This window comes from Carcharodon carcharias, chromosome 14, assembly GCF_017639515.1.
Source record: "Carcharodon carcharias isolate sCarCar2 chromosome 14, sCarCar2.pri, whole genome shotgun sequence".
In the NCBI taxonomy this organism is placed as follows: domain Eukaryota; kingdom Metazoa; phylum Chordata; class Chondrichthyes; order Lamniformes; family Lamnidae; genus Carcharodon; species Carcharodon carcharias.
Genome location: NC_054480.1, coordinates 44,180,349 through 44,202,699, shown reverse-complemented (window position 1 = coordinate 44,202,699; position 22,351 = coordinate 44,180,349). Strand labels below are relative to the sequence as shown.

General features: G+C 41.5%; 1 protein-coding gene across 2 annotated transcripts; it reads left to right on the top strand.

The window, feature by feature from the left end:
- The first annotated feature begins 1,228 nt into the window (after positions 1-1,228).
- zgpat (zinc finger, CCCH-type with G patch domain) lies at positions 1,229-22,125 on the top strand. 2 transcript variants are annotated; one of them, XM_041205106.1, is made up of 6 exons: positions 1,230-1,878; positions 11,689-11,822; positions 13,684-13,836; positions 19,263-19,394; positions 19,746-20,169; positions 21,668-22,125. In XM_041205106.1, exons 1-6 carry the CDS (start codon positions 1,343-1,345, stop codon positions 21,804-21,806), a joined length of 1,518 nt encoding a protein of 505 aa, XP_041061040.1. In that variant the 5' UTR covers positions 1,230-1,342; the 3' UTR covers positions 21,807-22,125. The 2 variants fall into 2 exon arrangements, with proteins under 2 accessions (XP_041061041.1, XP_041061040.1); XM_041205107.1 differs by lacking the exon at positions 13,684-13,836 and having other exon boundaries at positions 1,229-1,878.
- Positions 22,126-22,351: the final 226 nt, after the last annotated feature.

The window sequence follows — 22,351 nt, the reverse complement described above, 5'->3', positions numbered from 1 at the left end:
TTTTTGTTTTGGATTTCCAGCATCCGCAGTTTTTTTGTTTTTATTTAAAAGGCATCCTTTCATGTCCTCAGAACACCCTGAAGTGCTTCACAGCCAAATATTTATTTTTGAAGTGCAGTTAGTGTTGCTTGAAAGGCAAATACAGGAGACAATTTGCACACACTAAGATCTCATAACAGCAAATAAATGGCTAGATAATCACCTTTGGTGGTGTTATCCAAGGCTGGGATGTTTGTCAGGGCAACTGCAGAGCTTTCTGCTCTCCTTTGAATCGTGATCAGGAATCTTTAATACTACTTGGGGAGACAAGCATGGTTTAAAATCTTGTCTGAGAAAAATGCTATTGACCGATACAAGTTTTCAATAATTATGGGGAATCTACAAGAGTACAGTGTTGTAATTATGTTACTGGGCTCATAATCTAGAAAACATGAGTTAAAATTCCATAACAACAATTTCAGAATTCAGATTCAGTTTCAAAATTTTGGAAATAAAAAGCTGGTAACAGTAAAACAAATGGTATTATTTACTTATATATGGCATTATTTAAAGAGCAGAAGTTTTTTTGGTGTCCTAGCCATTACCCCTTGGTTAAAGAAAGAACCTACATTTATAAAACATATTTCATGATTTCAGAATAGTGCCTTATGAGATGTAGTCTCTTGTAAACAGATCAACAGGTCAGTTTTGATGAAAGGTGTACTTCCAAAACATCAACTTGTCTGTTCTCTCAATAGATGATAGCTGGCCTGTTGAATGTTTTCAATTTTATTTTTCCGTTTTTGTTTCAGATTACTGATCCTTTATCTCTTGGCTGTTTGCAGCGCCTTGCTGTGGGCAAACTTCAAAACTATACTTTTAAAAAAAATCACTGACTGATTAAATTTGATGGAGTCCTGAGAATAAGAAATAGGCCATTAAAAAGCACTAAGATCATCCCATGAGATGCAGAGGGAACCGGGTGATAGAAGTAGGAAAAATAACGGGATTGCAACACAGGTTGGGCAGAGATTAAAAATGTGCGTGAAAAAAACCCCCCAAAAGTTTGGGAATAAATAAAAAGAACAGAACAAGCCTTGGGCAGCAAGAATTATGCTGCAACTTTTTGCAAATGTAAGACAATTGGGTTTTATGGCTTTGGCTCTGTTATTTTCCTTGCTCCTGACCATTGGAACATCACCATTTCTCCAGAGGGTGAGCAGTGTAAACCCAGCCTAGGGGCAGTCAGCTACAGGTCAGAGGCTGCTCACTGCCTTCTCCTTCCGGAGTGCTGTGTTGTTGGGGATGGCGGTGCGAATTCAGGTTGTCTGACGGCTCTCGGTCCGGCTCTGGAGTACTGGCCATGGACGAGGCGAGTCTGGAGGCGGCCATCGAGGTCTACAAGGCCCAGCTGCAGCAGGTGGAGCTGGCGTTGGGAGCCGGAGCCGAGGCTGAGGCCGAGGCCGACCTGCTCCAGCTCCAGGCCGACCTGCAGCAGCTGATCGCCCTGACCGAGTCCAGCCTCCTGTCGGTCCGCAAGAGCCAGCTCCTGGAGCAGCTGCACCGGGAGGCCTCCTCCCCGCGGCCCGAGGACGGCCCCGGAGCTCAGCTGCTGGACGCCGAGTACGCCGCCTTCCAGGCGGCCCTGGGCGAGGGGGAGGCCGCCGAGCAGAGCCGGGAGCCGGAGGAGGCCGAGGAGATCAGCGGCACCAAAGTCCGGGCTCCCTACCGTCCTGTTTGGGGGCCGCTGCAGTATCACAACGCCATGGTGGTGGGTGTGGAGAGTGAGCAGCCACCTGAGCCCAGGGTCCGTGTCCTGTGGATCCACCCGACCCAGAGAGCAATGAAGCCCTGTCCCTTCTACCTGAGTGGCAGCTGCCGCTTCCTGGATTCCTGCAGGTAACTGAGGAAGGCTGAGTGAGGGAGAGCTGAGAGAGGGTTTGAAAAGATAAACCTAGGGAAAATATTTGGAGGGGGAGGCCCTGAGAACACGAAAGATGCTCTTTAATGTTTCTTTTGGTGCAAAAGATCATCCCATGAAGTACAAGGAGCTGGGAGACAGAAGTAGGAGTTAAAACACAAGCTGGGCGTGAGATTAAGAAGTGTACACATGGAAAAAAGTACCAAAAGTTTGGAAATTTAAGACAAGACAGAATAAGCCCTGGACGGCAAAAGTGATGCAAACATAAGGCAATGGTATTTATGGCTTTGGTTCTGATATTTTCTTTGCTCCTGGTAATTAAATGCTATGGCCCATAAATGTAAGCTGAACACTCATATATTTAATAGAAAATTCAGGAACAACTTCTTTACCCAGAAAGTTGGCACAATGTGGATCTTGCTACCACAAAGAGTAGTTGAGACAAATAGCATGGATTCTTTTAAGTTCGATAAGTACATGATGGAGAAAGGAATAGAGGTATATGTTAAAAGCAAAATACTGTAGATGCTGGAAATCTGAAACAACAATAGAAAATGCTGGAAAAACGCAGCAGGTCTAACAGCATCTGTGGAGAGAAAAACAGTTAACGTTTCGAGTCTGTATGACTCTTCTTCAGAGCTAAAGAGAAGTAAAAATGTGATGAACTTTATACTGTTTAAGGGGGATGGAGCAGATGAAGTTCGATAGAAGGCCAGCGATAGGTGGGGGCAAAGGAGAGATTGATAAAGATGTCATGAGCAAAAGGACAAAAGGGGTGTTAATGGTAATGGTAAGGGCTAAAGGAGTTGCTGATAGTGGCATTAAGGTAAGAATGCAGAATATGTAATAGCAGGGCCAGGGTAAGTACTCTGGAAAGAACAACATGAATGAGTGATAGATGGCCCCTGTGTGTTTGAGGTGGGGGGAAAAGATTGAAAATAGGATAAAAGGTGGTGATAAAACAATGAATAAAAACAAAAATAAAAATGTGGATGAAAAAAATGAATATTGATAAAAAGGTATAAAAAAGTGGGCGAGGATGGAGGAGAGAGTTCATAGTCTGAAGTTGTTGAACTCAGTGTTAAGTCTGGAATGCTGTAAAGTGCATAATCGGAAAATGAAGTGCTGTTGCTCCAGTTTGCGTTGGGCTCCACTGGAACATTGCAGCAGGCCAAGGACAGGTAAGAGGGGTTCCATTTTGTGGGGCACTGGCATCAGTATTGGAACAGGAGGGATCTGTACCGTTAGAACGGTCTCCACCTGAACCGATCTGGGACCAATGTTCTAGCGAAAAGTGTAAATTTGGTGGTCAACAGGACTTTAAACTAGAAAGTTGGGGGGAAGGGTAAAACTCCCAAGAAGTATGACTAATGGGAAACAAAGCAGCAGGTTAGCGTGTGGGGGGTGGATTTAACTTCATGGAAAATTATGAAAAAACTGAAAAGAAAGGAGAGCCCAGGAGAGGCTATTAAATTCTCCAGAACACAAAAAAGGACAGTGTTTGGAAAGGGCTAAAAATCTAACTTCAAGCATCTGTTTTGTTGTATCTGAATGCATGCAGTATACGAAATAAGGTAAATGAGCTTGTGGCGCAGATTGAAATTGGCAGATATGATGTGGTGGGCATCACGAGGACATGGCTGCAAGGGGATCAGGACTGGGAACTAAATATCCAAGGATATACATCCTATCAAAGATAGGCAGGTTGGCAGAGGGGGGTGGGGCTGCTTTGTTAGTAAGAAATGAAATTAAATTGATAGCAAGAAATGAAATTAAATTGATAGCAAGAAACGATGTAGGGTCAGATGATGTAGAATCTGTGTGGGTAGAGTTGAGAAATCACAAAGGTAAAAAATCCATAATGGGAGTTATGTACAGGCCTCCGAACAGTGGTCAGGATGTGGGGCACAAGATACATCAGGAGATAGAAAGGGCGTGTAAGAAAGGCAAGGTTACAGTGATCATGGGGGATTTCAATATGCAGGTAGACTGGGAAAATCAGGTTGGTAGTGGATCCCAAGAAAAGGAATTTGTAGAATGTCTACAAGATGGCTTTTTGGAGCAGCTTGTAGTGGAGCCCACTAGGGAACAGGCAATTCTAGATTTAATGATGTGTAATGAGGTAGATTTGATAAGGGAGCTTAAGGTAAAGGAACCCTTAGGAGGAATTGACCATAATATGATAGAATTTACCCTGCAATTTGAGAGGAAAAAGCTGGACTCAGATGTAACGGTATTATAGTTGAATAAAGGCAACTACAGAGGCATGAGGGAGGAGCTGGCCAGAACTGACTGGGAGATGAGCCTAGCAGGAAAGACAGTGGAACAGCAATGGCAGGAGTTTCTGGGAGTAATTTAGGAGACACAGCAAAAATTCACCCTAGGAAGAAGAAGCATACTCAAGGGAGGACGAGGCAACCATGGCTGACAAGGGAAGTCAGGGACAGCATAAAAGGTAAAGAGAAAGCATACAATGTGGCGAAGAGCAGTGGGAAACCAGGGGATTGGGAAGCCTACAAAGACCAACAGAGGACAACTAAAAAAGAAATAAGGAGGGAGAAGATTAAATATGAGGGTAAACTAGCCAGTAATATAAAAGAAGATTGCAAGAGTTTTTTTTTAGATATATAAAGGGTAAGAGAGAGGCTAAAGTGGACATTGGGCTGCTGGAAAATGACGCTGGAGAAATAGTAGTGGGGAACTAAGAAATGGCGGAGGAACTGAATAGGTACTTTGCGTCAGTCTTCACGGTGGAAGACACGAGTAACATCCCCAAAGTTCGGGGGGGGGGGGGGGGGTGCGGAGGTGAGTATGGTGGCCATTACCAAAGAGACGGTGCTAGGAAAACTGCAAGGTCTGAAGGTGGATAAATCATCTGAACCAGATGGATTACACCCCAGAGTTCTGAAGGAGATAGCTGAAGAGATAGTGGAGGCGTTGGTGGTGATCTTTCAGGAATCACTGGAGTCAGGGAGGGTCCCAGAGGACTGGAAAATCGCGAATGTAACCCTCCTGTTTAAGAAGGGAGTGAGGCAAAAGATGGGAAATTACAGGCCGATTAGCCTGACCTCGGTCATTGATAAGATTTTAGAGTCCATTATTAAGGATGAGATTTCAGAATACTTGGAAGTGCATGGTAAAATCGGGCAGAGTCAGCATGGTTTCATCAAGGGGAGGTCATGCCTGACAAATGTTAGAATTCTTTGAGGAGGTAACGAGTAGGTTAGACAAAGGAGAGCCAATGGATGTTATCTACTTGGACTTCCAGAAGGCCTTTGACAAGGTGCCGCACAGGAGGCTGCTCAGTAAGATAAGAGCCCATGGTGTTAGAGGCAAGGTACTAGAATGGATAGAAGATTGGCTGTCTGGCAGGAGGGAGAGTGGGGATAAGGGGGTCTTTCTCAGGATGGTGGCCGGTGACTAGTGGAGTTCCACAGGGGTCAATGTTGGGACCACAACTTTTCACTTTATACATTAATGATCTAGATAAAGGAACTGAGGACATCCTGGCTAAGTTTGCAGATGATACAAAGATAGGTGGAGGGACAGATAGTATTGAGGAGGCGGGGAGGCTGCAGAAGGATTTGGACAGATTAGGAGAATGGGCAAAGAAGTGGCAGATAGAATACAATGTGGGGAAGTGTGAGGTCATGCACTTTGGTAGGAAGAATAGAGGCATAGACTATTTTCTAAATGGTGAGAGAATTCAGAAATCTGGAGTGCAAAGGGACTTGGGAGTCCTAGTCCAGGATTCTCTTAAGGTTAACTTGCAGGTTGAGTCGGTAGTTAGGAAGGCAAATGCAATGTTGGCATTTATTTCAAGAGGACTAGAATATAAAAGCAGGTATGTGCTGCTGAGGCTTTATAAAGCTCTGGTCAGACCATATTTAGAATATTGCGAGCAATTTTGGGCCCCGTATTTCAGGAAGGATGTGCTGGCCCTGGAGAGGGTCCAGAAGAGGTTCATGAGAATGATCCCAGGAATGAAAGGCTTAACATATGAGGAATGTTTGGGGACTCTGGGTCTATACTCGATGGAGTTTAGAAGGATGAGGGGGGATCTGATTGAAACTTACAGAATTCTGAAAGGCCTGGATAGAGTGGACGTGGGGAAGATGTTTCCATTAGTAGGAGATACTAGGACCTGAGGGCACAGCCTCAGAGTAAAGGAAAGACCTTTTAGAACAGAGATGAGGAGAAACTTCTTTAGCCAGAGAGTGGTGAATCTATGGAATTCATTGCCACAGAAGGCTGTGGAGGCCAGGTCATTGAGTGTATTTAAGATGGAGATAGATAGGTTCTTGATTGGTAAGGGGATCTAAGGTTACGGGGAGAAGGCGGGAGAATGGGGTTGAGGAACTTATCAGCCATGATTGAATGGCGGAGCAGACTCGATGGGCCGAATGGCCTAATTTCTGCTCCTATGTCTGATGGTCTTATGGACATGTGGGCCTGAGAGCAGAGTGGTGTGTTGAAATGGCAAGTGACAGGAAGGTCTGGGCCATGCTTGCAGACAGACCAAAGATTTCCGCAGAATATGTTGATGGGATGAGATCAAGGATGAGAGAGAAGCTCAAGTGGAGCATAAATAGTGGAATGGGCTAGTTGGGCCAAATGTCCTGTTTTTGTGCCTTAATTTCTATTTAATAAAGTTTAACTGGATCTGGTACTTTAAGAACAGCAGAACTGAACACTAAGAAAATGTAAATAGTGTACAACTGTAAACCTATTTAAACATGAAACTGTTTCAGTACTCCAAAGATTGACCTTCAAAACAAATCCAAAAAATAACACAAAAATGCTAGAAATAAACAAGTCTACCAATATCTATAAAGAGAGAGACAGGATGCCATATTTAAATTTATTATTTCATAGAATGTGGGCATCGCTGGCGAGGCCAGCATTTGTTGTCCATCCCTAATTGCCCTTGAACTGAGTGGTTTGCGAAGACAATTAAGAGTCAACCACATTACTGTGGACCTGGAATCACAGGCCGACCAGTCCAGGTAAAGATGGCAGATTTTGTTCCCTAAGGGACATTAGTGAACCATATGATAGTTTCATCGCCACCATTACTGAGACAAGCTTTGTGTTCCAGATTTATTAATTGAATTTAAATTCCACCAGCTGACTTGGGATTTGAACCCTTGCCCCAAGAGCATTTGCTACCAGAGCCTGGGCCTCTTGCTTATTCCAATGACATTACCACTATCTTCCCTATTTTGGGGATTGTCAGATATTTTTTAAAAATCATTTGAATGTACCACTTGATATGTAGCAGGCTTGGACTTAATGCGATAACATTTCTAGTTGGTGGACAATTTTAAAATATAAAGCCATGAAAAAATATATAGTTGCATTCTACTCTGTAGCAGGAAATAAGGACAGCCACTGTAGTCTCTGTTGACTTTGTGAGCACCTTCAATCTGCTAAATATTCAACAACATCCTTTGTCTTGACTGTCCAGTGTTCCAAGTGAAGGAAGTTGCGCAAATTTGAAGGGCATCTTGGAAGATAAGTTAAGAAAAATGCAGATTAGAAAATGATTAAATTTTCAAAAAGTTGAAAGATGTACTGGTTAATTTTATAAAGCATATGCTAAGCACTGTAGGTACTAAAGTTCCAAAGAAAAATCGTATTGGACTTGAAACGTTAACTGGGTTTCTCTCTCCAAAGTTGCTGAGTTTTTCCAGCACTTTGTTTTTATTTCAGATCTCCAGCATCCACAGTATTTCGCTCTTATAATATTGTAGGTACTAAATTGGATTTTGCTTCAAATGTAGCTAGGAGTGAAAGATTAATGTTTGTTGCAATTTAAAGAATCTAACACTCATCTTAGCTAAATATGATCCAGGTCCCTTTAAAAGAAAATCCCCATCTCATAGTCTTAATTTTTTTTGAAGGCAAATAAAGTTCAAAGTTGCACATGCATCATTTGAGCATGACTAATGCAGCGGCTAATATTTGTATTGATGTCATGGATGAAATGTGTGCATCTCCAGATCTGTGTTTTTGTAAGGAAACAATGGAAAATGTGTTTTGCCGTAAATTCAAGAGGATTTTTAAAATTAACAAATTAACATTGATAAATTCCAGGAGTTAAATTAGTGAAAATTGGTAAAAATTTTATTTTAATCCATATCAAATTATTCTTTACTAATACAAAAAAATTATGTGTTTCAGTTGATCTTTCTGTGTTGTACAGGAAATGATATAACACAATTATCTAGGTATTCTTTCAACGTGAAAGACAAAACAGTAGCAACCTATATATTTAACACATTTGAATTATCTCTTTAAAATTGCTGCTCACTTCATGCCTTTCTCAGCTGCTACTTCCTATCTTGTCCATAGCTTCCCTTAGCTACTCCCCCACTTCTGCTCAGTTCTCTTATCACTCTGTAGCTTCTTCCTATCACCCCAGCCGTTAGCCCCAATTTCTGCTGTACATAATTCCTCGTTCCTTTCTCCATTCAACAATCTTGCTAACTAACTTGTTAATGGTTCCTTCAGAAAGTAGAATGATGTCTTACCTTCAAGATTGTGGTCATTGCCCCCTTTCTCAAATTATGTTACAAATTCCACTGTTCATTCAAACTGTCTGGTCACCTCTTTTCTCTAAGTTATTTGAATATGCCATTGCCACCAAAGTTCCTTGTTCATCTCTCCCTTTGAATCCAGTTAGGAAGGCTTCCCTTTAAACCACTGAGAATGTCCTGGTTTATCCTTTGCAATTGCAACTTTAACATGTTATTGCTGCTTAACTTCCTCATGGCATTTGACATGGTCAACAACTTCAACTATTGCTTCTGTGAGCTCCACCTTTGGATTACTCATGCATGGTTCCACTTGCCCCAGTATAGCCAGAACACCCCTAGTATTGGCTTCTCCTTTCATTGCTGGAATACCACACAGTCCTTATTTTGGTCCTTTCTTTAATCTTTGTACTTAGTGACATGCAGCAGCTTTAACATCGATGCTACCTCTTCACTATCACCCTTGATTTTTTTTTATTCATTCATAGGATGTGGGCATTGCTGGCTAGGCCAGCATTTATTGCCCTTGAGAAGGTGGTGAGTGCCTTTTTGAACCGCTGTAGTCCATGTGGTGTCGGTATATCCACAATGCTGTTTGGGAGGGAGTTTCAAGATTTTGATCCTGGATTTTCATGATCACCGTCTCACTGTCAGACTATCTGATAAGTTGTGAATGAGTTGGAACTTCCTGCAGTTGAGCATTGAGAATACCAATGTTATTTTATTTGGCTCCTGCCAAAAACTCTGTATCTTGCCCCTGCCTTTATCCTGTCACAGGCATATACATAGTGTGCTAGCTGAGTATGTGTAAAACCTTAATGTCTTGTAAAATCCTTGATTAAACTATAAACACCATACCTATCCATCATCCACAACTTGCACCTCTGCATTATTACCCCTCTCTGCCTTTGCATCACTCCCACTGTCATTGAAATCCTTGTCCACACTTTAATTCAACTTTCCTAAAGCCTTTCTTGTTGATTTTAAGTTTCCTTGTACGCAAACTCCAACTCATCCAAAATTCTGGAGTCACATCTTTTCCCCTAATAGGATGTAATGCACAGAAACAGGCCATTTAGAGTTTCAAACCTGCACCAATATTTTTCTTGATATGAACCACATGATCTAATTCCATTCTCCTGCTCGCTTCCCATCCCGCTTGGATATTACATTTTTTCAAACAATTCTCCAACTCCGTTTTGAAAAAAAATTATGGACTCTGTTCCGAATTCTGATTTGCAATAGAACAATCAGTTTCTAATCACCCTTTGTGTAAGCTCCCTTTAATTTTTATAGTGCATTTGTGCTTACTCGCAGAATATTTGCTTCACAATCTTGAGATTAATCAGATCACATTTTAACCATATTGACCTCAGAAGTTAACTTCTCAAACTCCCCTGCGTGATTGAAAGCTGTTGACCCTGATAACATGTTGCTGAATCTATGCTACATCTTTTCTATTGCTTTGATATTCTTCCTGTAACTGGATATCCAAAACTGCAGACCAGGCTGCAGTTGGTGTACTAACTAAAACTTTTTATGTTTCCAGCATTATGTCTTTTTGGTTTTGTACTTCAAAGGTGTAAAACAAGGATTTCATTTCCTTTATTTTTATGAACTTACCTACACATGCTACCGCCTTAATGGTCTGCATGATTGTACAGTAAGTTCCCACTTTTTTTGATTTCATTTAAAATTTCAAGTCCCTCTTGCTGATCACTCTTGCCCTTGACCTCCATAGGCCCCTGCCCTCCAGCACATTCAAAATACTCTTGATCTCTCTTTGGTTCTGCCCCATCTCAGACTGCACTTTTCACTAGCCTGTGTTCACCTTGTGTTCAAATTGATCAAGTGTCTGGTCCCTCTCTGTCTCTGTAACCTGTTCCCATTCTACAACTCTTCAAGATTTCTTCATTCTTCCAACTCTGGCCTCTTGTTCATCCTCCACCCTGGTACCCCCCTCAATCCCCATAGAATTAGTAGCAGTGCCTTGAAGCATTTAGGCCCTAAGCCAAGGAATTCCCCCCCACAATCAATAATTTAATCTGTTCTCCTTTGAAATGCTTTTCAAAACTCTTTAATTGTACTTTTGGTGACTTGTCCTAAAATTGTCTCTTTCAGCTCGGTGTCAATTTTAGTCTTGATTATGTTTCTGTGAAGCAGCCTGGTATGTTTTACTATTTTAAAGGTGCTATAAAAATGCATCTTATCATCGCCTCAACTCCACTCTCCCGAAACACTGCCTCTTTTTACTTATCTCCCTAGATTTAAAGGCTTTCTAAAAGGACTACTTGGGAATGTTGCCTTTGGCCACCCCTTGCTTTCCATCTGTTTCTCCTCTGTTAAAAGATTGGGACTTAATAAATGGAATTGTTGTAAATTGTGTGTAATTTAATAGCAACATGGCTGTTATTGCATACAGAATTAATATATGTAACATTTCACTTCTGTCATTTATTGTATTTAATAATTTATTGCTAATGTTTTGAGGGTTAAAACTTGTCAGGTATTGAAATTGTGTGCCTATGTTTGTGCATATTCATCCAGCACTTGATTATGTCCTAAGGCATATTGTAGTTTCACTCAGTTCTGAATTACTGCGGTACCAATTTTCAGTCACAAGATGTCTGAAGTAAACTCTCTCTTAAATGGAGGAATTGAGTACTACATTATGCAGCCTTTGTTCTTCACACAAACACTGGAATCTCTTGATTTGTGTAAAGAAGAGATATTCTGGCTACTAGACATGCAAAATTTCAGTCTCAACTACTCTGCCAATATCTAAGAAAAAAGGTCAACTTTCAAGATTTATTTTTATAAATTAATTGCATTTAACGTTCTAGTAGAAACTCCTTTGCCATTAGTGGCTAAAAATGCATTGTAGATGAAATGAAGCCATGGCGACCAGGAAGGCCTCTGTATGGATTCCCAGTCTGTATTGGGCATGTACCCTCAGAGTAAGAGTAAGAAGTTCTATAGTTAACCTCAAGATTTTCCAGAGTTTTCTATTTTTATTCAGTGGGCCCTGATGAAAAATGTTCACTTATGAATGCTGGTTTTGATGCCCCATGTGGTTGATTAAGCTGCCATCACTCACTGTCTTGGGTCACATGTGTGAGGTACTAGAGATGCCTGGTGCATGTGAATAAGAAAAGGAGAGAAAATTGACCTAAAACATGCGGTGAAAGACTTTTGAGAAATATGCATTTTAAAAGAAAGTTTACAATGCTGAAAATCATTATATCTAACTAGATACTCACATGGAGAGGTTGTGGCTGTATCTGAACTGCGAGAGTTTGAAGAACTGGACCTCAGTTCCCTTGAGGTGGGGTCACCCTGTTTAGCTAAGTATGAAGATGAGATTTGGTACCCAGCTAAAATCCTAGGTAAGCATTACGTCTATTACGTCTACAGTTCCTGTCATGATCAGCATATTTCATCTTGTACAATTTAACTGCTGGAAAAGTGCTAATCATCAACATGTCTGTGTTGGTACATAATCTAGGTGAGAAAGTGAACTTTAATATATATAATATATTATATAAATAACCATGATTTTTAGGACCAGTTGAACTGTTAACATTTCAAAAAGACCAATGCTACATCCACTAAAAGTCAGAATGAAAGGTACAGTATTCCTGGACTGCAATTAGAGATCTCTTGTACGAGTTATATTTTTAACAAAGCAATTTTTATTTAAAAAAACTAAACTTTTCATTATTTCCCATTGACTTTTACCTCTTTTTCCAACAGACATTATTAAACATTTTAAGTACAAATGCATTTTTTAAATGTACAAATAAGTACATCTGTTTCTGCTTACATCTCAACTGCTTTTTTTCCTTGTTAGATGCTTTTTTTTTTTACTTGAGACCTGTTCCTGCGCTATTTGTTTCTTTTTTTGGCTTCCCCCCATAATTTGAAAAATATAGCTTGTTACCCCATCACATCCCTCCTCCCCAGCCCCCAACTCCTTCACCTGAAACAGTGGCCCCATTTCCAGCTTTGCTAAACAGCTTCTCTTGTATCTTTGACTGTGCCAACACTTGTAGCTGTAAAAAAAAATTAAAATGTAGGTTACTACTCAAACCCATGTTTACCTTAAAGCTTCAACTTGCATCGAGGACATTTTTAAAATGTGGCAGTCAATTAAAGGGTCATGAGGACTCGAAACGTCAACTCTTTTCTTCTCCGCCGATGCTGCCAGACCTGCTGAGTTTTTCCAGGTAATTCTGTTTTTGTTTAAAATGTGGGCTGACTAAGGTTAGGCAAGAGTTAAGAGAGCGAGGAGATAAAGAGTTGGATCAAGATTACAAAGATCAGATAGAATCACAGAATCACAGTGCAAAAGAGGCCCTTCAGCCTATCGAGTCTGCACTGACACGTGATAAACACCTGACCTACTTACTTAATTCCATTTACCAGCACTTGGCCCATAGCCATGAATATGATGATGTGCCAAGTGCTCATCCAGGTACTTTTTAAAGGATGTGAGGCAACCCGCCTCCACCATCCTCCCAGGCAGTGCATTTCAGACCGTCACCACCCTCTGGGTAAAAAGGTCTTTTTCTCATCCCCCCCCCCCGCTAAACCTCCTGCCCCTCACCTTGAACTTATGCCCCCTTGTGACTGACCCTTCAACTAAGGGGAACAGCTGCTCCCTATCCACCCCGTCCATGCCCCTCATAATCTTGTACACCTCAAACAGGTCACCCCTCAGTCTTCTCTGCTCTAACAAAAACAACCCAAGTCTATCCAACCTCTCTTCATAACTTAAATGTTTTATCTCAGGTAACATCGTGGTGAATCTCCTCTGCACCTCCTCCAGTGCAATCACATCATTCCTATAATATGGCGACCAGAACTGCACACAGTACTCCAGCTGTGGCCTCACCAAGGTTCTGTACAACTCCAACATGACCTCCCTACTTTTGTAATCTATGCCTCGATTGATAAAGGCAAGTGTCCCATATGCCTTTTTCACCACCCCACTAACATGCCCCTCTGCCTTCAGAGATCTATGGATACACATGACAAGGTCCCTTTGTTCCTCAGAACTTCCTAGTGCCATGCCGGTCATTGAATACTTCCTTGTCAACTTACTCCTACCAAAGTGTATTACCTCACACTTTTCAGGGTTAAATTCCATAGAGAGAGGATGCAGCATGAGTAACTCCATGTGCAATTTTAGAAAATTTCATATTTATGAAACTTGTCTAATACATAGAAATGCTTTCTGTTTTTCAGACATTGACAATGGTTACTTTACAGTAAAATTTGATTCCTTGCTTCAAAAGGAAATTGTAGTGGAGGGAGATGGGATTATGCCTGTACCTCGGGCTGATGAGTCTTCCTCATCTTCTAGCTCTGAGGATGAGGGGCAGCTTGGTTACGCAAATGGTAAGCACTATAAAATAAATTTCAGTTGTCGTCTTCAGAAAATCTAGTCCATTGGGCGTTTGGCGCGCCAGGTGTTGCATGGGCAGTCCTGTGCATCAGGTTGCTAAGTCGATCACGGACTCTCAAGTCGCTTGTAATTTCTGCAGTCAGGAGGAGTCCATGTTTTACGTTTATGTTTTGAAAATGGTTGCAGCCACTCATTCACTTTTTGAAGGGACTGCTTCTCAATTTCTGCCTGCGCTCCTGATCTTTAACCACCCAATACAGAGGGGTGTGGACAGCTTGGTGGACCCCTGGTGGACCTGGCTAAGCTGGCCACCAACAGGTCCAGGCAGCAGGTGATCGAGGGGGTGGTTCAACTCAATTGCTTACCTCTTTTCCTTGGCTGGATGCACATGGAGAGGGAGCACATAGTGTTAATTGATATACCTGTGGTTTTTCGCAACACCCCCTCCATGAATGTCATTTTAAGTTGATAAGTTTATATTTTAAAACTTTGGGGCTTTATTTTAGTTTATTAGTGGTGCCCCTTTAAGGAAGGAGCAGTTATTACCTTTTTCAATTGGTTGAATTTAAAAGAGGTAGAAAAGCTAGTTAGTTTACAGTTCAGTTTTATTGAGACAGCATCTGGCATACTGTGTGCAGTTCTAGTCTCCACATTTATGAAAGAATATACTTGCATTGGAGGTGGTGCAACGAAGGTTCACTAAATTGGACCCTGGGATGAGGGTGTTGTCCGATAGTGAGAGGCTGAGTAAAATGGACTTATATTCTCTGGAGTTTAGAATAGTGAGAGGTGATCTCATTGAAACCTACAAAATTCTGAAGGGGCTTTAAGATGCTGAGGGATTGTTTCCGCTGGCCAAGGAGTCTAAGACACTGGAGGGCAGTCTCAGGATAAGGGGCCAATCATTTAGGACTGAGATGAGGAGAAATTACTTCATTCAAGGGGTTGAGAATCTTCAGAATTCTTTACTCCAGAGGATTGTGGATACTCCATCATTGAATACACTGAGATAGACAGATTTTTGGTCTCTTTGCATTAAGGGATATGGGGAGTGGGCAGGGAAATGGAGTTGAAGCCCAAGATCAGCCACAATCTTATTGAATGGCTGAGCAGGCTCAAAGGGCCATGTGGTTTACTCCTGCTCCTATTTCTTGTGTTCAATGTAACAATTCCTTCACAAGAGAAGTAGGTATTTTATTTGGAAAATATTGCCAATATAAAAATTGTTAGGTATTGCCTGTAAAATAAGAGATGTTGATTAGTGAGAGTATGTAAAGTATCTGTTTAGTTAGAATACTATCAAATTTTAGTTCCATAAACTCAATTCTGGTATAAGTTAATACTTTGAAATCTTAATTTAGGCATTGTTATCACTGACCGGATAGGGCATGTGGTCTTGTGTTTCACACAAAGATGTAGTGCTTGAGGCTGACTTATTCTCCATTTATTTATTTATATACCCCACCCTATGAATAGATTGGAACTTTACTTGTTTTTTCTGTTCTCTGTCAAACTGAAGTAGTTCTGATGAAAGGTCATCTTTACTTGAAGCATTAACACTGTTTCTCTCCATAGATGCTGCCTGACCTGCTGAGTCTTTCTAGCATTTTTTTGTTTTTATTAAAATTTGAAAGTCTCAGGGTTGGGAAATTGGGTGTGAACTTTGTTATAAATGTGAGGTTTCACAAGATGAGTATATTTTGGGATTGTCTCGTTAATTTGAGGTAAAACAGAGGAATTCTTTGGAAAGAGGGTTGGTAGAAGGTTGCAAAACTCTGCCCAGCAACAGGTTACCATGGGGAAAAGGATGGGGGAGTGTGCTGTGGGGGCAAGTCAAGAGACTTGCTGAACAAGATGTAAAATTCTCACACCTAGAAACAAAGGCAAAGGTAGCTGTGCTAACTGTGAATAGACTTTTAGTCTCAAAGCTTTAGTGGCACAAAAGAGAGAGAGAGAGAGAGGGACAAGGGAACAGGGAGCATCAGGGAAAGGCTGTGCTCTGTTAGCTACCATACAGAATGCTGGTGGAAGCTTGTCCTTTGACTGGGAAAATGGACTCAGCAGGAATTTAAGGACTCTGAAAGATTCGTCCTAGTGTGGCCAGGGGAAGGAATCTTCAGAGTGATCTGTGCTGCTAGAAGTGGGTTTGGGACTTCCTGGAAGACTGACATCACTGGATGTTACAACTCGATGAAATGGGGAGAAGTGAATTCATTGGGAGCTGAGAGCGACTGGACTGTGACTTATGAAGACTGTAATCCTGTGGAGAGCATGTTGTAAAATATAAATGCGGTGTGGGGTTTTCGGTGGTAATAAAGTTAAAGGGGAATATTTTTTCTGTAGTTTAGAATACCAGTTGCCTGCTAAGTAGTGTTTGGTCAATGTTGCAGTGAAAGTCTTAAAACTTGAAATCTTGTCATGATATTCCTTTAAGTTGGCCACTGGGAATACAAATAATTTTTAAAAATGTTATCAGTCTCTATGGGGATTGTAACCTCTGCTATTGTATAAAGTACACTATGCCAACAGACTGCTACATCAATATGTTTTAGTTTTACCAAACACTCATCTGGGCAAACCAAGCCTTCTACATTCACCAAAATGTATATTTATTAATTGCTAAGTAACTATGTTCGCTTGTGAGTTACAATGTTAGCCACCTGCTTCCAAGAAGTCATTTGTCTAAACCCTCTAGATCCACTATATGTTATAGCAACTAGGATGAAATGATGAGGATGTGCTAAAAGCATGTTTATATTTTATGTTCAGGTTTGTCAGAAAGTTAGTGAATAAAACTCTTGACTAGAATTAACTTTCATTGAATAATGGAACCAGCCAGTATGTGTGTGATGTAACAGTACAGATATATCGAGATGTGCAACCGATTCCAAATGTGCACTCAAATAAATCTGAATGTAGCTAGGAAACTAATCTATATTCACTGAATGAGATGGGCTTGTGGTTCTTCAGTATGAAGAGATACTAGGGTAGATTTTTGTCTTCATTGTTTGCGTGGTAGAATGGCAGAACAGATCATCTCCCCTGAATAGAATCCACAGGTTTTTATTGAAATCAATCAAACGAAAATCATAGAACCATTCAGCTCGGCTGATCTTATATAATGTAAATAAAATAGGTTCTGTAAGGAACAGGAGATCCCTTCGCTAGATCACCATCCAGGCAGTGAACACCAAAATTGACTCGACCAAGTCAATATCTAATTCTCTTAATTTGTCATTTATTAATTGGGCCAAAACTTCCTTGGAGTGGCAATCAGCATCAGATTGCCACTTCATGCCCACTTTCTTACCTGACTTTCTTTTCCCAGCCTCTCTTGCCCGACCTACTGACTCAGGTCAGGTGAGATTCAGGCAGTGCAGCGCATACCTAGCGTCAAAGAGCAGGAAAACCAAAGTGAAGGAGGCCATGCCCCATTTTTTACGGCACGAGCTTACCATAAACCAGGTATATTTAAAGGTCCTTCACAGGCCAGGAAGAAGGTAAGTGGATACGATTTTGGGGGGTTGGTTGGGGGAGGGGGGGTGGGGGGGTGGGGGGATCAGAGGCTGGAGCTCAGAGAAAGGAGATCGGAGGTTGGGGGGTGGGAGGTCCCGGGGACGGGAGGTGAGTTGAGCCTTGGAGTAGGAGGTTGGGTCTTGGGGGAGGGCAGAGTGGGGTGGTAGTCAGGCCTCAGATTGGGTCTGCTCAGGCCTCGGGTGGGGTGTAGTTGAGAGTCGGGCCTGCTGGTGGTGGTGGGGGTGGAATCCAGTGGGGGGAGGTGGAGGGGTATTTGGGGGGGTGGTGGGGGAGACCTTTGGATTGGTCTGTGAGTGGGGGGAGTCCCTGGCAGGATGGGGAAGTCCTGTGGGGAGGTGTATTCGGAGGTATGGAGGGAGTCCCCGCTGGGGAGGCGGTCAGGGGTGTGGGGGGAGTCCCATGTGGGGCGATCTGTGTCTATACAGTAATTACCCAGAAGTTAGAAGTGGTTTTAATCCTTCTAACTTTTTCTGGGTAATTATTGGTGTAACCCAGTCGGAACCATACAAAGTTTAAGATTTAAATTGCACTATCGGATGGTTCCCAGTGCAGGGCAATTGCCCAGAGAATGTTTGCATTTCTGGACATTTGCCGTGCAGACCTTACCTGGGAGCTTCGGAAGGGGATTCCCCAACCCATCTTTGGGGTACAGCCCCAATTCAACATTCGGAAGCTCGCACATTAAGGCCCATTGTATCCAAATACTAAATTATTTTGGTTAATTGGTTTTCATCAACTTTTCAGCAACAAGCACTTTACCTATATATGTTAATCAGTTGATTTGTCTAAAAAGTTTATAAAATAAAACTTTTCTTAAATATAACCAATATAGTGGATTTTAAGAATACTCCTCAACCTTGTCTCCCCAACATTTTGATTTTAAAATCCTTGTCTTGAAATCCCTCCAGAGCTTTGCTCCCACTACTTCTGCACATTTCACCAGCCTAACATCCCAATTTCTGTTTTTAATATTCTGGTCCGTCATGGCTTCCATTCCTGTCAACTGCAGCGTTTTCGAGTGCCACGTTCCATCACTAAAGAACCCACTCCCTAAATTTTGCCGTCAGAAATTTATTTGAACGCACTCTTGCCAACGCAAGGTGGCCACCAATGTCCGTCTGATCATGTGCTCTGGAAAGCACATCCAATGATGTCACTCCACTGAGCCCAGCTTGCCCATACTCCACTGTGCATGCGTCAGTGACATTGTTGGAAAGCTCATAGTCCTGTTTTTGAAATGATTAGTAAGTGATTATTGAGGATTTCTTTTACAGGCCCACAATTAGCACAAAACAGAGCCTCCAAATAAAATCCCCCTCCTGCTCTGCTCTGCTCCTCTCCTCCTGACCCGCCCGCTCCACTCCGATTCCCACTCTCCCTGCCCTTGCTCCCATTCCCACTCCTCACTCCCTCAAATCCTGCTCCGTTCCTACTCTTGCCCGGACCAAACTTACTGCCCTAGGCCCGACTCCCTCTTCTTCATTGACAGGTGCTCCGGCCAATCCGTTTCAATTAGGAATTAAAGGCAGTTGCCTTAAACAAAACCGTGATAATATGAGCAGCACCATCTTTGGTCCTGGCAGTTGCCTCTGTTGCTTAGTGATGTAATGCAGTAAAATACTAGAACAGCACATGTGCAGCATTGGCAACAAAGGCAACCTTATTCTAAACATACTACTTTGGCCAAGCTTTCAGCCACTTCCTCTAATTTTTCTCCTTTCTGTTCAATACCCACACTTCTTCCTATGAGACACCTGGGGTATTTTGCAATGTATATAAATATGTTACTTTGATCAAATATCTTGAAGCCATAAACGTTCTGGTTAAATCAAAATAGTGTTCTGTGTTGTAACTGTTCTCCTTCCATGATCTTATTTCACAGTCTTCGATGAAAACTCTGTGGACGTAGGAAATTGGACTCCAGCTTGCAGCTCTTCATTTGCTGGTTGGGAAGCTCACACTCGGGGAATAGGATCCAAATTAATGGCTAAACTGGGCTATGAATTTGGAAAAGGTAAGACTGCATGAACTTGTCTTGCTGTATTACTGTCAATGTGTCAGCTTCTGGTAGAGAAGTACCATGTGTTTAATGCCTTTGCTGAGATCCAAAATTAACCCTGGTGCCTACAGTTTAAGCAATTTCCTATTATGCAGAATAGTCCCAAATTGAACTACTTACTAGTTTCTGTATTCTGGACTTTCCACATGGGTGTAGTCTTGCGAACAAAATGTCACTAATAAAGAACATGCTTTTTTTAAAAGCAAATGTTATTTATGGTTTACTCTTTCAAATTTACCTTCTTAATTGGCTGTATTTGAAAGAGAATGACTTGTAACTGATTTGGAAGGTGTGGTTTCTTTTTAGGTTTGGGGAAAAATGCTGACGGTCGAGTGGAACCTGTACAAGCAGTGGTTTTACCACCAGGGAAATCCCTAGATCAATGTGCTGAAATCCTGCAAAACAAGCGGGATGGAAAACTGAGCCATCTCCACAAAAAGAAGCACAAGAGGAAATTCGAAGGAGGCTCGCGTGTTGTTAAAGAAAGAAAACCTCGCCAGACTGTGTTTGACTTTTTGAATGACAAACTTGGAAGTACTGGACAGACTAGCAGTTCATTAGTTCAAACTGGATTCCCCGTGGGAGAAAAAAATAGCAAAGAACGTTACAGGGGCAGTAAAAGCATGAAGAAAGCTCTAAATACCCAGCTTTTTCAAATAGCAGAAAAAATTGAGCATACGGAAAAGGACATTGCAAAAATTAGGGAGGCACTTGCAAGAAATATTGGAAGGTACTTTATCTACTGATTTGTTTTATGATTTGGAGCTTAATTCAGTTTGGTGGGACTGATTCTATTAATACATTGTATTGTTCATGATAGTAAATGGTTATCAGAAAACTCATTGAAAGTGACTATGCAGCTCAATTTTGGAAGGATTAAAGTCATCCAGTTCGGCTCCTGGCAGAAAATCCACACTTAAAACGCAACCCGAGCTGCCCCCCCCCACCCCCCACCTCTCCCCGGCCACCAAATCCATCTGTTCGTCAGCTGCTCAGTATGCAACCTGGGGGAGACCTGAGAAGTAATTTTCACCTTTACTACCTGGATAGTAACCTGGTGAGAATAGTTCACCCATTGTAGGAACTTAATTGATATTCTTCCATTGAACAGGCAAGGGTGCCTGTGAAGGTGAAGGTGAAAAATACTCCCATGTATCCTGTTTTGTTCTTGGCTGAGTTGCAAATCCCACAGTTGGCTGAAGACTTTATGCTCCAACCTCCTGTTTCTTGCCCATCTCCATCTATACCTTACTCCGATGACCATTGAGATCTGCAGCCACATCTTAATTGAGCCCTAGGTTCAATTTTTCTAACACTCTCCAAATTCCATTGTTCACTCTGCTAACATATCATTTCCATCTACACTGACCTCCATAGGCTTCCCATTTCCCAGTGTCCTGATCCTCAAATCTTCCTGTCCTTCACTACCCTACCTTTGCAACCTCCTCTAGTCTTGCACACCAGCCCACAGCCTACTCTCCTAAATTTGGATTTGCTATAATTCTCCCACACCACCCTGTCCATTGATAGCAGAGTCACCATGCCCTTGCCACCTGCAGGTCCCTTTCCAAACACACCCATCATGTTACATCTCCTCAAGAGCTCCTACTTTTACCTGGCATTGAGTCATATGCCTGAATTGTGTTTGCAACTTTCCCCACCCCACCCCAACTCCTTGTTGGTGCACGATTCCACTGAAACTCCCAATTTGCTACTAAAGTGAAAATATAAATTCAAGTTGCTAAAATAAAGGCAAAATACTGCGGATGTTGGAAATCTGAAACAAAAACAAAAAATGCTGGAAAAACTCAGCAGGTCTGACAGCATCTGTGGAGAGCACCACAGATGTTGTCAGACCTGCTAAACTTTTCCTGCATTTTTTGTTTTCATTTATATTCAAGTTGCATTCTTTTTGTATGTGGGTAATTTCTTAGTACATGTATAAAGCAGAATCATTTAGTTTTGATTTTTAGCTGATATCTACAGAGATTGAAAATTACTGCAAATGAATGAAGCTGTGTTAAGGTTTGATTTATTCAGTGTTGAATCCTAAATTGTCTATTGGTGGACTTGTATAATGAAGTAGTATTCAGTGCTTTGCAGAATAAGGGTTAAGATTCATTCCATCTTTAAGGAATTTCAGCCGTCAATTATTACCACAATCAATTAATAGTCTGCACGTCACTTGGTAACCTATTGTTTCAGTTTTCTTTACTGTTTTATTACAGAGACAAAGCAGTAACCTCCCATCTGGAAGAGAAGTTATCTAATGCAAAGAAGCAATTATCCTATCTAAAGTCTCAGGAATCAGGGGCTCAGCAAGAACAAAAGAAAGCAGACACACACAAGAGGATGACCAAATTCTGATTTAAATATCATTCATTGTTCTTTGTCCTTTTTTTTGAAATATACCAATGCGTGCAGCATTTTTTCTGTAAGATTTATCCAGTGGAGTTAACATAATATGGTTCTTGTAGTTTGTGTTATTTGATATGTCTTTTTGAATGTTTTGCATTTTAATGCAGAGCGTTAATAACAAAAATCATTTGTGTTCTTAGGTGAGGTTGATGCACCATACCCAGATCTAATCACAATTGCTTTAGTAACATTTTGAAAACTGAGAATTTTGTTTATGTCAGTGTTGTGAATTGTATACCGTTGACTATATAAAATTGCTTCCTCCAAAGCCTTTTCTTCCATACTTAAAAGAACCGCTCTATTAAAGTTAAGCCAGCTTTGAATTGTTCTGATACCAATCAAGATACAACAGACTGCGATGCAAAATATTTCTTTTTGAGATTGGTGTATTTCTGCCACTGTATGTTGACCTGCCTGAGAATTCACTTGCACTGTCCTGTCAAATATTAGCAGTCAACTAACAGTTGGCATTGGGTTTCAAACCCAGGTATTCA